The sequence below is a fragment of the Mandrillus leucophaeus genome, unplaced genomic scaffold (genome assembly GCF_000951045.1).
Source record: "Mandrillus leucophaeus isolate KB7577 unplaced genomic scaffold, Mleu.le_1.0 Scaffold445, whole genome shotgun sequence".
Lineage (NCBI taxonomy): Eukaryota > Metazoa > Chordata > Mammalia > Primates > Cercopithecidae > Mandrillus > Mandrillus leucophaeus.
In genome coordinates, this window is record NW_012104754.1 from 402,683 (window position 1) to 420,159 (window position 17,477).

At 40.9% G+C, this 17,477-nt stretch overlaps 1 protein-coding gene across 2 annotated transcripts in view; it reads right to left on the bottom strand.

Moving 5' to 3' along the window:
* Positions 1-17,477, bottom strand: part of FBXL7 (F-box and leucine-rich repeat protein 7) — a 450,647-nt gene that overhangs the window by 327,713 nt on the left and 105,457 nt on the right. For both annotated transcript variants that reach the window (XM_011994183.1, XM_011994184.1), the window contains exon 2: positions 8,949-9,038. In XM_011994183.1, the coding sequence (XP_011849573.1) occupies positions 8,949-9,038 (90 nt within the window). The remainder of the gene's footprint in view (positions 1-8,948; positions 9,039-17,477) is intronic.

The window sequence follows — 17,477 nt, forward strand, 5'->3', positions numbered from 1 at the left end:
CAGTCTCCTAAGGTACCTGCTGAAATTAATATCTTCCACTTTCATATATTTCCAATTAAAGAAAAATTCCATGGCTCAGTTGGGTTTTTGTTTTGGTTTGTTTTTGTTTGTTTGTCTGGTTGGCTGGTTGGTTTTTTTGAGACAAGAGTCGCACTCCATCACCCAGGTGTGAGGTGCTGGTGTGCAGCGGTGCGATGTTGGCTCCCTGCAATCTCTGCCTCCTGGGTTCAAGGGATTCTGGGGCCCCAGCCACCTGAATAGCTGAAATTACAAACGCACACCACCACACTCAGCTAATTTTTTGTATTTGTAGTCAAGACGGGGTTTCACCGTGTTGGCCAAGCTGGTCTCAAACTACTGACCTCAAGTGACCTGCCCACCTTGGCTTCCAAAATTGCTGGGATTACAGGTGTGAGTCACTGTGCCCAGTCCATGGATCAGGTTTTTCAAAGGGAAAATCAGTAAAATAACTATTCAGTAATTTTTAATTACATATACTTTAGATCCTATATAAATACATATTAATTTTACTAAGTCTGACTGCCATGTGTTACGAGTACAGTTCTGGTAACCTGCAGACTAAACTTCAACAGTTCAAGTATGAAGGCAGCTTAGAATACTGTTTGCCTTCCGTAACTGTCTTAGTCCACTGTGTTTTGCTATAACAGAATGTCTAAGGCTGGGTAATTTATAAAGAAAAGAGACTTATTGGGCTCATAATTCTGGTCACCGAAAAGTCCAAAATTGAATGGCAGCTGTTATCTGGTGAGGACCTCTGGATATTTCAAATCATGGGAGAAAGCAGGAGGGGAGGGGCCATGTGCAAAGAGATCACGTGGCAAGAGAGGACGCAAGAGAGAGAGATCAAGAAGCCAGACTCTTTTTAATGCTTTTCTCGTTTAGGAAAAAAAAAAAAATACATGTAGCTCGCTGCCAGCACTCATTTAATTTTACATAAACACGTTCTTTGAGGCTGACGCAAATCTGACTGATTTTCAATGTGAAAATAAAATATAAAAACTGTTCTTGGAGTTATTTCTACACAAAACTAACATCAGAAACATCTGAATCATCAGAATCATCTATTTCAGAAAAACTGAATTCATCAGACGAATCTTTGGCCAACAACTGCTCGAAAACGATGTTAACTTCACGTGTAGCAATGCTACATTTTCTAGGATTTAACACTTTCGGCAATCAAGAATTACTATATTTTATAAATGTAAATACCATTACTAAAAACAGAATCCTGTAAATAGAATGTTATCTTTTGTTTCCAAAGTCAATACACTAGAGTGATGCGAAAATAATAATAAAAGCAAAAGCTATTTTGTGCCAAAGTTATCTTGGGGTAAATGCTACGGCGACAAATGTAGGCAAGTATTCTCAGGACAAATGGGAAAACAGTTAAAATATCTGTTCTCATGGGAACTAATCCATTTTCAAGAGAACTCACTCCTGAGAGAGGGCGTGAAGGTAATCATGAGGGATCTGCCCCAGGACCCAAACACAGCCCATTAGGCCCCACCTCTCAACACTGCCATACTGGAGGCCAAATTTCAACATGAGTTTTGGTGGGGACAAACCACATCCAAACCATAGCAATAACTAAGGATTTAAAGTCAATTTCTAGACACTATATGGATCACAAAGGTATTTGCACATATAATATTGACAAGCTAAACACAATTATGAGTTGAAATTGGAAAACACACTTCTCCTAAGTACATTCAAAATATACTTTGATAGGAACTTAGAAAAAGGATTAGCATGAAATTCACAGTAGTTTTGCTGACAATGACAGAATAAGCATTAAGTACACATCTTACATCTATGAGGCTCATAGTCTTGAGCCCTGATATAACCTTTGCCACTTAAGCCCAACTGGTCCTTTCTGAGTTTCCTGGTTTTATCTGCAAAATGAAAACATTTATGCCTTCTTCTGAAGAGAAGTGAAATGTTGAAACAATACTGAATGCAATAATGCTCATGAAAGCCTGCAATAATAATTGTCCCAAAAACGTTTGTTGAATTTGTTGTAGAGTTTAAAAAGGCTTTTTGGGAAACAGAATCCAACTACAGTTAAAAGAAGCATTATTTTTACTTTCCTAGATGATTCATGTAAATTTTGTTGGAAGAGTATATTCAAGAAGAAGTAGAAAGAAGACAATATAAAGATATAAAGACAACAGAATGAAAGCAAAGCCAAATGTCTGGGCATTGTCAAAATAATCCTACTTAGAATTGATCGAATTTGGGCACTGAAAGCGTGAGAACTCATGACTTCAAATTGGTGATTCTAGATTCCATGGAACAAATATCACCATAAATTCTTTAGAAATCAAATAATTTCACAAGCCTCCAACGATACATTTAAAGTGACTTTCTTGCAAGGACTTAGACAATATATCACAAAGCAGTATTAACTGAATCTACTGAAAGGCTATTATAAAATCATGAGTTGACTTAAACATAAATGTTTCCAACCCTAGGTAACCTGCTAATCTACTCAAGAAAGTTAAGAAACTTTTACCTATGGAGCAGATCCTTTCCTCCTACTGAGAATAATGATCTTGGGCCAAAGGATTTGGGCTTAACAACCTCTCTCAAACTATTCTGAATAGCCTGCATCAGCTCTGCAACCAGCTCAGAACAGACAGCTGGAACTCAGGCAGGCGAAAGATAATTAAATAGTGAAGGTTATGTTTTTTCTAATTTGATCAAAACAATGCTGCATCAAACTCCTGCCTGACCAGTTATTAGGTGTGTAATCATAAGCAAACCCTTGCTAGGCACGCTGGCTCACGCCTGTAATCCCAGCACTTTGGGAGGCCAAGGCAGGGGCATCACTTGAGGTCATGAGTTCGAGATCAGCCTAGCCAACATGGCAAAACCCCATCTCTACTAAAAATATAAAAATTAGCAGGGAACAGTGGCACATGCCTGTAGTCCCAACTACTAGGGAGGTTGAAGCAGGAGAATCACTTGAACCCAACAGGCAGAGGTTGCAGTGAGCCGAGATCATGCCACTGCACCCCAGCCTGGATGACAGAGTGAGACTCCATCTCAAAAAATAAAAAGAAAACAAACAAATCCCTTCATTTCTCTGTGCTACAGGTATTTGTAAAAATGCGTGTATTGGATCTGAAAATTGACAAGGCCCTTTGTAACTTTGAAAATCCTTTGGCTGCATGGTTGTCTGGTTTGATAATCAATGTGCAGAACCAAGCTATCATATGAATAACCCGTGCTGTCAACGGGTTCAATATTTGAATTTGTGTCCTGTTTAAAGAGCAGCTGGCTGAAGCCGACTCTTCATCAGCCAATCAAATTTGACCTTTAAACTGACAGTCTTGCCTTCCCCCAGCTCCAGAAAAGACTGAGCCGCCCGCCTATAGAGCCATAGGCTCATGCCTTTCAGTTCTATGAAAGAAACTGAGGCTCAGCTTGCTATTTTCTGGAAGCTTCTTCCTAATTAACCTAATCCAACTGGTTCTACCCAACGAGCTCTGCTGTGTGCTCTATTCCAACCATGGGCTGGATGTGACTTTCATAACTGAAGGTCAGAGGCCCCTCTTTCCAGTATAGGAGAGAATACCCCATGAATGAGAAAGACTGAACAATACGAAAGAGAAAGAATAGTAACACAACTGGAAAGAATTAAGCTGTGTCTTACAATGTTGGAATGTAGATTATGTTGGGAAAAATGGAAAATTTCCAGCCTTCTATACTTGAACCCAACCCCCCCACCGCCCCCACAGTGTCAGGAAATTAGAAAGTTAAACTGTCACAAGAAATACAATAGGCTGTAAAGAACGTCTACACCACTTATCAGGGAGAAAGTCCTGCTCGCTGCCAATTCTTTACAAGGGCTGTGGCTTTAGAGTCTCAAAATTAAGATGCCCTGAACTTTGGCATGAGACTTAGGGATGGAACACTCCCAGTGGATCAAAAATGCCATTCTCTCATGAATTAAAACCAAAATGTGCCCACTGTGCCTAGGGGAACAGCCTTACGACCCAGAGTGGATTAGTTAGAACACTGGATAGACAGGAAGATCATAAGTCGTTAGCAAAGAAACAGACTTACTGGAGTGGATAAATTCGATGTCTTTACCATTAGGGTTGGGTGCTAGAACACATAAAATCGGAGCTGAAGTGAGAGACTATGCAGGAAAAGCCAAGAAAAAAAACACAAAACCAATGTTTGGGAAACCCATGACTCTACAATCTCACATTTCTTCCAGAACTTTCCAGGAAATAATTTACTATGATGAGTCAGTTCTAACCAGGCACCACGTGCCGGGCTGGGAACACTAGTCCAGGAACTCACTATGAGTTTCAGGCCAGCTCCGCCCCAGATCTGGAGCATCTGAGAAGTTTTGGGGCCAGCGTGCAACCCTGCTCTGTGCACCAGCCAGACCTCCCCTCGGAATGGGTCTGCTAGCCCGATCTCTCCCCAAAGCTGCAAGAAGCATTTTCAAAGAATAGTTTCCGGGCCAGGCGTGGTAGTTCACGCCTGTAATAACTGCACTTTGGGAGGCCAAGGCGGGCGAATCACCTAAGGTCAGGCGTTCGAGAGCAGCCTGGCTAACATGGTGAAACTCCATTTCTACTAAAAATACAAAAAATTAGCTGGGCGTGATGGCGTACGTCTGTAATCCCAGCTACTTGGGAGGCTGAGGAAGGAGAATCACTTGAACCCGGGAGGAGGAGGTTGCAGTGAGCCAAGATCACGCCATTGCATTCCAGCTTGGGCAACAAGAGTGAAACTCTATCTCAAAAAAAATAAATAAAAAATAAATAAAAAAGAATAGTTTGTGATGACTCAGATATAAGTCTAAAGATCATGCAGAAGTGGTAGCTGTCCCAACACTCTTTTTTAAGAGTGCTTTTTAATTCAATGATTTTCACTAAATTTACTGAGGTGTGCTGCTATCATCACTATCCAATTTCAGAACATGGTCATCTCCCCAGTAAGATTCTTCCTGTCCATTTACAGTTAATTCCCATTCCCACCTGAAGCTGAGGTTATGTGAGGGCCCTCTGTTTCCTCTATCCCCATGTCCTCACTTTATTTACCAGCACAACTGCATGGAGTAGTTGGTTACCTATGTGTTTCCTACTAAGTGACAACACCTGTGTGGTTAGCTACCATGTAGATGTCAGATACAAATGCACGTACACATACACCACCAACCAGGGAAGCAATGTGAACCCTCCCTATCCATCCCATCAGGAAAAAGGCCAACACTTCTGCAAAATGCTTCCAACCTGGCTATTGCAGGTATAGCCATGGTTTTCAAAGACTGCCGGAAAACTGAATATTATCCTTTACAATACATGTCATTTTAAAAAATCAATACCATTCAGACATTTAAACTAAGAATCTTGCCTGTGCTCCCTGAAGGTGATATTGGTGAATCCAGAGGTGAAAAATCATGAGAACATCAAGGAATTGAAGAAAATAACCATCATCAACTGGCTCCTGGAAAGCCAATTACATCCAATATTTTCTTAACATCAAAGGTTAAACATAGTTCTGGAAAACAGCAGGAAGAGAAACCAAGAAGCAGCTTTAGCTTGGCTCCTCTGCAGTCCTGTTACAGGTAGTTAGGTAGGCATGAGCAGGGCAGGAGAAGGCTTCCCACCCCACCCCAACTAGAAATGTCAGTGATGGTTTGGCATCATCTTTTTAAAAAGTGTAATTCCACAACCAGAGAGAGACAAGCTCCTGATGGCCCACACCTGTTAATATTAAAAGTTGTTAACTGAACGCAGACTCCAGGGAGAAACCGCTTCCTGGGCATGCATATTAAGAGACAAAAATGGCAAAGTATGATCTTCTGGGTATACTCCACCGGAAAAAGGAAGAAATCCTCAGATGGGCATGGGCATGCATACAACTCCCTAAACACACTGCACATGCTCAGTTCCCAAGGGTAAGGAGGGCTCTGCACATGCGGGAAGACCACCCGAAGGGAAAAACCATGGGAAAGAGGTGAGCTTATAACAGTCCCAGGATCCCCATTAAACAGGGCACATGACCTTCTCTCTTTAACCTTCAGGTGCCCTCTTGGGTCTCTTCCAAGCACACCTTCTTTCTTTTCTTTTCTAAGGCTTTTATAAATAAACTTCCATTCTTGCTCTGAAACATGCCTCAGTTTCTTTTGCTGTTTTATGTGCCTCAGTCAAATTCTTTCTTCTGGGGAGGCAAAGACTGAAGTTGCTATAGACCCGTTGGGATAGGCCGCGGGTAATCTGGGGTAACTCAGATCCCTTCCAGCGCTAAGAGTCTGAGGGACAAGTCGGTGTCTGCCTTCTGCTTCTTCCTCAGTGGTTTCCTGGGCGTTTCCCAGTGAGAAGAAATTTATGCACCATAGTTGAGATCCACCCTCTGGAGGTCAGAAAAGCTGCCCTAATCACTCATCGTGAACGGTCTCCTCCTGGGACTCTGTCTCCTGTGCATGGAGAAAATTAGCACTGGCGACTCTGAATCCATACTGAAAAAGCAGCCTGATGAGAGGAAACTAATCATACCTCCAAATATCCCTGAAATACATTTTAACGTAATGTGTGCCCACATCTCTTCTATTTTTTAAATATTTTAAGGTTAAATTGATTTTAAAAAACTACAGCAAAAAGGATTCAGACACACAAATAGCAGAACTTAATACTTTCTTTTTAAATTTTTCAGTTATGCAAGGGAATAGGCAGCATCTTTCATGGGGACGAGGCTCTTCTACTTAAAAGCTAGAAGGAAATTCCTCACTAATTTAGCCCAGTTGCTTAAAACTCTGTTCCATATGAACATAACATTTTCCTATTTTTCTCTCCTGATTCTACCCTCAGAATAACACAAAATACACTGTGACAAAATGTATACAACATTGGCTGGGCCTGCACCTCCTCATAAGGGAAAGGCACAAGAAAATGAAAATTTAAAGTCCCTACAGAGCTTTTTTCCCCCTTTGGAAGCATAAAAAGCAGACACTGTTAAATGCATGAGGTCCCACAATACCCCCCCGCAACCCCTGCAACACAGCTCATATAGTTTTGTATTTTCTGTATTTGAAAAGGAGAAAAAATAAGAGAGCTTTAAAAATACAGATTATTTAACCTGCTTTTAACTTTCTGTTTGGATAACCATTCAAATTAGACAAATTATGGGGACGAGAGTGACTGTAAAATAATGGTAGAAAACATTGATAATCTTGCAAAACAGACTTCTGACTAGGGAGGATTGCACTATATTAAACTGAAATGATTTCCACTATGGCTCCTAAGAATGAAAGCTTCAAAAGTAAATGTCAGGTTGGGTGTGGTGGCTCATGCCTGTAATTCCGGCACTTTGGGAGGCTGAGGTGGGTGGATCACCTGAAGTCAGGAGTTTGAGACCAGCCAATGGAGTTTGGCCAACATGGTAAAACTCCATCTCTACTAAAAGTACAAAAATTAGCTGGGTATGGTGGCAGGTGCCTGGAGGCAGGAGAATCGCTTGAACCCGGGAGGCAGAGGTTGCAGTGAGCCAAGATCGTGTCACGGCACTCCACTCTAGACTGGGCGAAAGAGCAAGATTCCGTCTCAATAAATAAATAAAGAAATGTCTAGAATCAGTTAACGAGATTTGTACATTACCTTAACTGAATTTCATTAATGATCTAATGTCCATACCTGAATTAACAGGCAGGAAATTAAAACTGGATTGCTACCTGGTGCTTCCGTACACTGAAGAGAACACTCCAATCTGCCAGCCTTACGATGTGGGGGAAACGCATCAAACAGTGCTAAGGTTTTAAGCACGGAGAATATAATCCAGTTATAAAAGCTATTAACCCAGAGAAGTTAATTCTTTGCTACTTGAAGCACACTAAGACAAAACATATCAAAGAGAAGACATATACCAGCAAATGTAAACCACATACAATTACAATACATAAATCATAACGCAGATAGAAATCACGGATCTCAGATGGCCAATGTCAGCCCATGGGTACATGCCCAATATTACGACCAACAGAAATTAAATCTCTGAAACAAAAAACTACAAGTGTGCATCCACAACATCCCACACACTTTAGGAAAACAGGCACTACACAATGTCATGAAAATTAGCTGACAGCTCAAGGTCTCTCATTATCAATGGCATGGATGTTTAAACTGGACTTTCATCTGACAATTAGTTTAGCAAGAACTCATTTTCAGACAGAAAGTCATTTAATCATGTTTAACATTAAATCAAAAGAGCCGATTCTATCATTGGGTCAATTTTCCACTAAATAATTACCATAGAAACAGTTAATTCCACACTCAAACAAGCAAGTAGTAATTCCAAAGCTTCCATATTGAAAAGCAGTAGAATTCTAACATGTATTACCACATACAAATTGTTCATCAAGAATATCACTGCGACCAATCTTTGTCCTGACAGGGAGGACCTCTTACATATTCTTTAAATAATAATAATCAAGAAACCTCCTTTTTCCCTATTCCCAAATTTTGGAGATTAACTCAAGTTCTACAAATAACATGACTATGATAACCCACTGTCAAAATCTTGAATTCCAGGTGTGCCTATTTTGAAAGTTCCTCTAGGAATATTCAACTGCAGCACAAGGATTTTAAAATAATACCATTTTTTATACCGAAAGACAAGGTATATGATACTGTAAAGCTTTCCCCTAATTCAGCCTATTCCATTTTCACAAAACAACAACATTTGCCTTATAATTGAGGCACCTGAATCCCATCAAATCAATTTTCATGAACAGTAACTGCAGTGCAGCAACAGCAACAAAAAAACTTAGGAGACTCTGAACATTCTAATTTTTAAGGATCTCATATGCTCCCACTCAGGAGAATAGAACTAATGCTCCCACACTTTATTTCTCTTCCAAAAATAGCCGGCCCTGTGAAGAAAAAAAGAGATAATGAAGACCAGCTGCCTACCTTCGCTGGTAGCCACATTCTTCTGGGCTTTGGTGGGTGTGTGATCTGTACTTGAACTCACGTCAGATGAGATGCTCGAGCTGCCTTTGCCTGGAAGAAACAGGAATGAGCAGCTTTTGAGATTTGTCATTTCAGACCTGGACCATGCCTTCCACACGGTCCCACACCAAGCCATATCACTAATTTCCAAGAAAGCCGCTATAATACAAAGAATGGAGTTTATTAAGTTTTTTTGCCTTATGCATTAAATATCTTTTGGGAAATATGATCCATGTTATAGTAGAAGTAAAGTCCTCTGATAATATAGCTTGACTATAAACTCAGACAAGATTATAAAACATAGTCAAATATGATAACATAATCTCTTTTTGGCATAGATGTGAATAAGAAAGTACATGTGGGGAACACATCTCCTGCATTAATTTTTTATTTGCAACTATAAATTATGCATTTTTCAATAAAGGAAATAAGCAAAGAATAAGGCATAATCAGAGGAGCAAGAGCCTGCTAACTCCAAATAGCTGCATCACATCAAAAAACGAATTCCCTGCTTCAATAGGTCCTTCTTCAAAAACAAAACACAACAAAAAACATTTCATTTTTCTAATGCAGTGGTTCTCAACTGGAGATGATTTTTCTGTTCAAGGGGACATTTAGCAGTATCTGGTATTATTTTCGGTTGTCACAAATGAGCCAGAAGATGCTACTGGCATCTAGTGGGTACAGGCCAAGCATGTTGCTAAACATCTTAGAATGCACAGGGCGGTCCCCACAAGAAAGAATTATCCAGCCCAAATCTCAATAGTACCAAGGGTGAGAAGCCCTGGTCTAAATAATCTTAGTTCAAGGCTGAGTTTCTACCCTTCTACCTTTAATATAGTCATATACATTAATATTACTAAACATTCTTCAAATTCAAATGTCACATGAAAGTCTGTAACTATGAACCACACTTTACTGCCCAGTGATGGAGAAACCTACTGACTGTGGTGGGAAGACTCCTAAGACGCCCTCACGGTATCCAGGTCCGCATCATCTCCTCCGCCTTGAGAGTGGGCTGAAACTGTGACTGGCCTCTAACCAATAGGCTGTGGTGAAGGTAAGGCATTTTGCAGATGTAAAGTCCCTAACAAGTTAACTGAATTAATGACAAGGGAGATTATTCTGGGTGGGCCTGACCTAATTAGGTGAATACCTTAAAAGACGGCCTGGAGGAGAGAGACCCTTCCTGCTGTCTTCGAAGCAGCAAGCTCCCCAGTCAGTTCTACAGCTACAAGAAAATGAGTTCTGGCAACAACCAAGTGAGCACTGAAGAGGACTGTGAGCATCAGAGGACAGCCCAGCCCTGGCCAATGGCTTCACTGCAGCACTGTGAGACCCAAACAAAAGATCCAGCTAATGTAGGCTCAGAACTCTGATTCCAGGAAACTGTGGAATAATAAATGCTCCTATGTTAAGCTGCTAAGTTTGTGGTAATGTTTTTATTCAGCAATAGAAAGCTATTGCTGGACGGGCACGGTGGCTCGTGCCTGTAATCCCAGCACTTTGGGAGGCCAAGGTGCATGGATCACTTGAGGTCAAAAGTTCAAAACTAGCCTGGCCAACATCGTGAAACCCCATCTCTACTAAAAATAGAAAATTAGCCGGGCGTGGGGGCACATGCCTATAATCCTAGCTACTCAGGAGTCTGCCGCAGGAGAATCGCTTGAACCCGGGAGGCGGAGATTGCAGTGAGCCAAGATTGTGCCACTGCACTCCAGCCTGGGCAACGGAGTGAGAGCCCGTCTCAAAACAAAAACAAAACAAAAGAAAGCTATCGCTAATGACCGGCTAGTTATATCACAGATGAATTCTTTTTGCTCCACAAGTGATGATCAAAACTCTTACGTGCAGCTGAGAAACATCATTTTCCAACAGTCTTTTCTTCCCCGTGGTAAATGCAATGAACTGAATGTTTATGTCCTTCCAGAATTCACATGATGAAATCCTAACGCCCAAGGTGATGGCATAAGGAGATGGGGCCTTTGGGAAGTGGTTAGGTCATGAGGACTCTGCTTAGTGCCCTTATGAGACATCCCACAGAGCTTCCTTGCCCTTCTGCCACATGAGGACACAGTGGAAGACTATTTATAAAGCAGGAAGTGCATCCTCACCAGACACTAAACCTGCCGGCACCTTGATCTTTGACTTATCCGTCTCCAGAACTGTGAGAAATACATTTCTGTTGTTTATAAGCCCCCCAGTCTATGGTGTTTGGTCATAGCAGCCCGAATGGACTAAGACACTACAGAACTCTAGTTAAGTAGCATAAGCTTACAATCTAAATTCATACAGAGTAGAACTCCTCAGACTTTGGAGTTTTGTTTGCTTATGATGAAAGTCACGGAACAATCCAGGCTGATGGTTAATATCACTTGAGGAGGGAATGGCTCAGGTGATATTACCGATGTGAGTATCAGGGAACTCAGAAACATGGCCATCATTTCCTCTCACTATCGCCCATTGCTCATTGGGACTTAGGCTCTGAACAAATCTGTTATTCCCTTTGTCCCCACCCCTTCCACAACCTCTACCCTCAGAATTAACCAAAACAATGCAGTAATTATCCATTTGTTTTTGCCTAACCAGCCTTTGTAGTCTGGCAGCTGTGGCCATTTATCTGCCATGGTTCATCTTTGGAAGTTGGTTGACATGGCAGACTGCGCACCTAGTTAGAAGTATGTCCACATGGCCTCTGACCCCAGTCTACCACTCTCTTGCTTTCTGACCTTTGACATTCACTTCTCCCCCTGCAGCCTCAGTATCCATATCTGGTAGGGGAAACTGCTGGAAAAACAATTCCTAGCAGCTCAATCTATAATTCTTTGAGTTCATTACTTCACTCCTCAAACCTCTATAATCCAAACCACTCCATTTACTAAGGCAAATAACATTATTGTGCAACATCAATACGTAGACTTAAATTATTTTTATGATATTGTTGCTTAGTGATGTGCAAATGGAAAACTAGAAATAAACTCCATATGCTCTAGCTCTGACTCAACAATAAAACTAAAACAAAGTAACAAATTAAATGTAAAAACAATAAAATCCATAACATTCAAATTAACGGCATTAGTTTAACATGATGGATGATGTTATTTTGCTGAGATTAAACTGTCGTTCAAAATTTAAATACAGTATTCGCTGCTAAAGCCAATGTTCTCTTGGTTTTGGCATGCACGTGCCCACTCCAGGCTGCGTGAGGACTCACTTGCATATCACTTTCCTCAACTCAGGGAACCCTTCCCTCCTACAAAGAGATGGCATCGGGTGGCTTTCACTGAGTCTGACTGTATCAGCCACATTTTTAAGACTGCTCTTTTGTTGCTTATTCATCTACAACCACTGGAGTAGAGCGCCTTCCTTTAAACATAGGGAAACTTGGACAACATAACTCATGGCAGGACTCTCTTATAAAGGGGAAATAATACACAGCTATTCATTATTTTTAAGATTAGCATGAAAATGAAAGCACAAAATGAAACTACAAATTTCAGAGAAAATTCTCAGACACACGTGAGAACATGTGTGCTGATCCCTCAAAGGGCTGCAAACTCCAATTTAAAAATTGCTTGTTTATGAAAAAGGAGTATAAGGTTGAGGAAACAAATAATAATGTTATTTATAATAATAGCTAACAATAAGTGCATATGTTTCATTGAGCACTCTAATAAATGCTTTACATGCTTTCTCTTATTAAATAGTCATTACGCCCTACAACAGTATTTCTCAATCATTTTCTCATTATTTAACCCTCCAAGGAAACTGTTTACTTTTTTTTTCTAAGTACCCCACCCCCAATGAAATCACAACACCACAGATATACTGTATATCTCTTATGTACTATGTATGTGATTCTGCTTAATACAGTGTTTCTTGTGGGGCTGGATTGTGTCCCCTTAGGAGCATATTAAAATAAATTAGTACTTAAGTCACATTTAAAGCTTGCACCCCATAGAATACAGAAAGTAGTTTAAATTAGAATGCCAGTTTTGGGTGTTGGTGGTGAAGTTAAGTACTTTCTTTCTGAATTGCCCCATCACCATCATTGAAAATCTATGTCCTTTGATAAGTAAAACATTTTAAAGTACCTGAGAATTTAATTAATTAAGGAAATCAATATTTTGTTTTTATTTTTGTTTTCTTTTTTTTTTGGAAATGGTGTCTCACTCTATTGCCCAAGCTGGAGTGTAGTGGCACCATCACAGCTCACTGCAGACTAAACCTCCTGGGCTCAAGTGATCCTCCTGACTCAGCTTCCCGAGTAACTGGAACTACAGGAACACCACCACACCTAGCATTTTTTTTTCTTTTTTTTTTTTTTGTAGAGATGAGGTCTCATTATGTTGCCCAGACTGGTCTCAAATTCCTGGCCTCAAGCAATCCTCCCACCTTGGCCTTCCAAAGTGCTGGAATTACAGGCAAGAGCCATCATTGCCTGGCCAATAGAGTTGATTCTCATAACTTGAGATATTTAGGTTCTATAAAGTAACCATAAACACTAAATTAGCAAATCATTGCCCCAAAGGGAAACAGAGTTAGGTTCCTGTGAGCCTCTGCTCACATGTTTATCAATTGATCAACATGTCAGTTTGGTTTTTGTGTGTTTCTATTTAAAGACATCTTATTTAATACATATTGTTGATGCATTGTCATGGAACTCAATGCCAGTGGCACTGTAATTCATGTCTGAGCAAAGCTTATCTGACACATATTGGTGACATCACAGCCCTCTTGCACTTAGGAACACTACACAGCTCTTCAACACTACACTTGGGGGTCGTCTCAATGAAAACAGCAACAAAAAGTACAAAAAGCAAAAAAAAAAAAAAAAAAAAAGGCAACAAATGGACCCCAAAAAGAACACTGTGCATAGTAGGAGAGCTGAAACAGGAAGGCAGAGTGTCACCGTGTTCAGCCTCATCTGGGAAGGTATGCATTGCGCAACACAAATTTTTTACCGCTCTGCATGTATTTGTGAGTGACCCTAAAGTGCCTCAAGAGTTGATGTGGTGATTACGCATAAATTTTAGCAAGTAGGCAAATTCTCAAATATGAAATCCACAAATAATGAGGACTGACACTGCGTCATCTTGTATTACATGTGATGTTGCAGCTTGCGGCCCACTTCCATGTAGACGGGGATAGGGAGCATGGAGGATCTGGAGTGAAGAGGCCTGGGTTTATATCTGGATTGGCCAATTTGCCCATCTGTTTTGGGCAAATTATTAGACCCTCTCTATTGTAGTTTCTTTAGTTTCTTCAGCTGCAAATGGGGTGAGGTGGAGGGTCAATTCCTGCCTCATAGGGTTATTGTGAAAATTAAATAAAATAATTCAGTTTGAGTACTTAGGATAGTGTGAGCACCTACAAAATACCCAACAAATCTTCGTAGAAAAATAATTCAGTTTCTGTCCTTGGGATATTGTGAGCACCTAGGAAATACCCAACAATCTTTGTAGGATCCTATGTTGGGATACATGATATGTTCTTCTGTCCTGCTTCTGGAAGCAATAATCATCTCCTTGTTGAGTTCAAGTGGAGAGGGAGGCGGGGAGGGTGGTGCTCAGAGAAGAAATGTTACAGAAGGAATTCAGAGGGAAAAAACAAGGGGAATGTTCCGTTTCTAATATTCAAAAGCAGAAGTCTGCAGTATGACAATGTTCTTGCAAGTCAAGCTATTGTCTCAGGATGGAACTGCCTACATTCTCAGCCCCTTTAGAAAATCAAGAGTGAGAATGTCAGATTAGACCCTGGAGTTGTACATATGGAAAGTCCAGATAAGAGGGAGGTGGTGTGAAGAGCACAGGAAGCCACCCTATGGTGACACTGGAAAAGACCAGGAGCAAGAGAGGCACAGGAGGGGAGCAGCCAGATTGGACTTTGGTTTCCCTCTCTGGGATTCTTCTGAGAAAAAAGACGGTATGTTGGATAAGGGAGAGTGATATGGTTTGGCTGGGTCCCCATCCAAATCTCACCTTGAATCGTAGCGCCCAAAATTCCCACGTGTTCTGGGAGGGACTCCCCGGTGGGAGATAACTGAATCATGGGGGCGGTTTCCCCTACACGGTTCTCGTGGCAATGAATAAGTCTCACAGGATCTGATGGTTTTACAAGGGTTTCCCCCTTTCACTTGACTTTCATTCTCTCTCTTACCCGCTGCCATGTAAGATGTGCCTTTTGCCTTCCACCATGTTGTGAGGCCTACCCAGCCATGTGGAACTGTGAGTCCATTAAACCTCTTTTTCTTTGTAAATTACCCAGTCTCAGGTATGTCTTTACCAGCCGCGCAAAAACAGACAAATATAGAGAGCAACTCCGGAGGCTGTAGAATTGCTGTCACCTCACTCCCTATGCTAAGGATGCCGCAGAGCACCTGCCATCAGACTGCTCAGCCAGCAGCTAGAACCATGGCTACATCAAGCTGCTGGGTGGCACAGTCCAGCTCAGGGCAGTCTTCGCTGCAGCTTGTGGAGTCACCTGGGTTTCCTGGGGGCACTGACATGATCACAAGTCAAGGAAAGTCTGTTGGGGGCTTGCCTTAGGGAGTCAACACAGTAGAGTGAGATGCTTCTATTAGCCACAGCAAGAGAGCAGATTGCCATGTCAGGGCCAACTGGGAGGCACAGTCAGACCTTGGCATTAGGAAACAATAAGAAACACTGGCACAGTGATAGACCAAATGAAAGGATGCTTGACTAGAATAAAAGACCAGCACATTCACTCGCAAAAGATACTCTACTACCAGCAATAACTAAGCTATGTTGGTTTTAGAATATGTCCAAAAATTCTTTGGCATTCCCACTTCAAAGGCTGAAGCCTCATCTCCCTCCCCTTAAATGGAGAAAACTCTGGGGGTTGAACCTGTGCCTCAACTTGCCCTTCAGATGGCTCTGATTCACCAAGTGTGAGAAGCAGGCAGTGGCTTGACCTCTCCATTAGCTGTATTGAGAACCCGGGATGATGAAGGTGAAATGAGCAGCCCAGTGAGTAGCACACTAAGGAGTGTGTAATAAACATCAGCCACTGTTACATCACCCATCAGGGCTGCCTGCTTCATGTGAAATTGGAGTGATGCAACATGCCCAGGTGAACATCTCTCAAACTTTCTAAGCATTCTTGTCTCAACCATAAAATAAAGATATGCACATGCAAACAAAAGACAGCCATTACCTCTGGCAGGTAAAGCATGAAACCATGACCAATGCCTGTAAGAACTCACCCTGTGAGTTATTAATATTGACCCATTTGTTCAATTTGTATCAGAAATTAAGAAAGGAAAAGTAAAATAGTTATTTGACTGTTACATAAATAAAATAAATACTATATATGACATAAATTATACATAATTTAAATATCCAGGAAAAATCCGCTCTTTCTAACTGCTTTACATACATGAAAGTTTATTTGTTTATTTGACCAACAGCTATTAGACCCATCAGGGGCCATTAGTACATTGGAACCGTGCTGGCTGGATGCAGTAAAGTAAAATTTTGCACTTTCTTTAATTTCCTCGCAAGTGGACTAAAGCCCCAAAGGAAGACAAATGAACAAACAATTAGGTATCAAATACAAATAAACATCAAAGCAAGGGGAAATGAACACACTAAGTTTGGTAAATGTTATCTGTAATAGGCTAATATATACACACACAATTCTGAGCCACTGAAATCAGCTGGTGGATCGATAATTTTGGTCAAATGAGACACACTATTAACTCAGCAACGTTAGCAGAAGAATGTCCTGGTCTTGTCTTCCTATCACACATTCCTTTGGGCTGTCTGTTAGAGCATGCCAGCCTTTCCTAATGTTTGAAGATAACGTTCATTTAATGGGGAGTCCTTTCAGTGAGGGACTTTAAGTTTCTTTTAAGAATTCCCATAGGTACTATGCAAAACTAAGTTTCTTCTCTTTTCTCATTTTTAGTGCTCACGCTGATTTTGCAAATGCAGCTATTTAAAACAAGACAGTTAATTTATTAATATTATGACACAACCAAGATGAAGAGTGTAATAGAAAACAAATCAATGGGGTCGTATGGTTACCAACACGCTTAAGAATCTAAGACATCTCTTGCAAAACCAATTCATGATATCTATTCCAGATCATATGCACTGCATTGATCACACGGATTACAGCTGCTGACTTCTAATATGAAATCCACACACAAGTACATGGACCCACGTGGAGGCCTCAGCCCCTTATTTCCTGCTTCTCTCCACTGTCTTATTTTCAATGCTGCTGGTGCACCATGAAAACCTGATTTAATACTAAATGTCCATATCAAAGGTAAGGGAATTTTTTTTTTCAAGATCTCAGGATCAGATCAAGGGAACGGTGGGTCATATTTGTGCGTTGAATTCACTCTTATTTTCCTGACTGGTATCTTGAAATAATTTCTTATCTTCTTTGATCCACAGTTCAATGTCTGTCCCTACAGAATAACATAACATCAGTTATCTCAAACAATGATCTGGCTTAATTCCT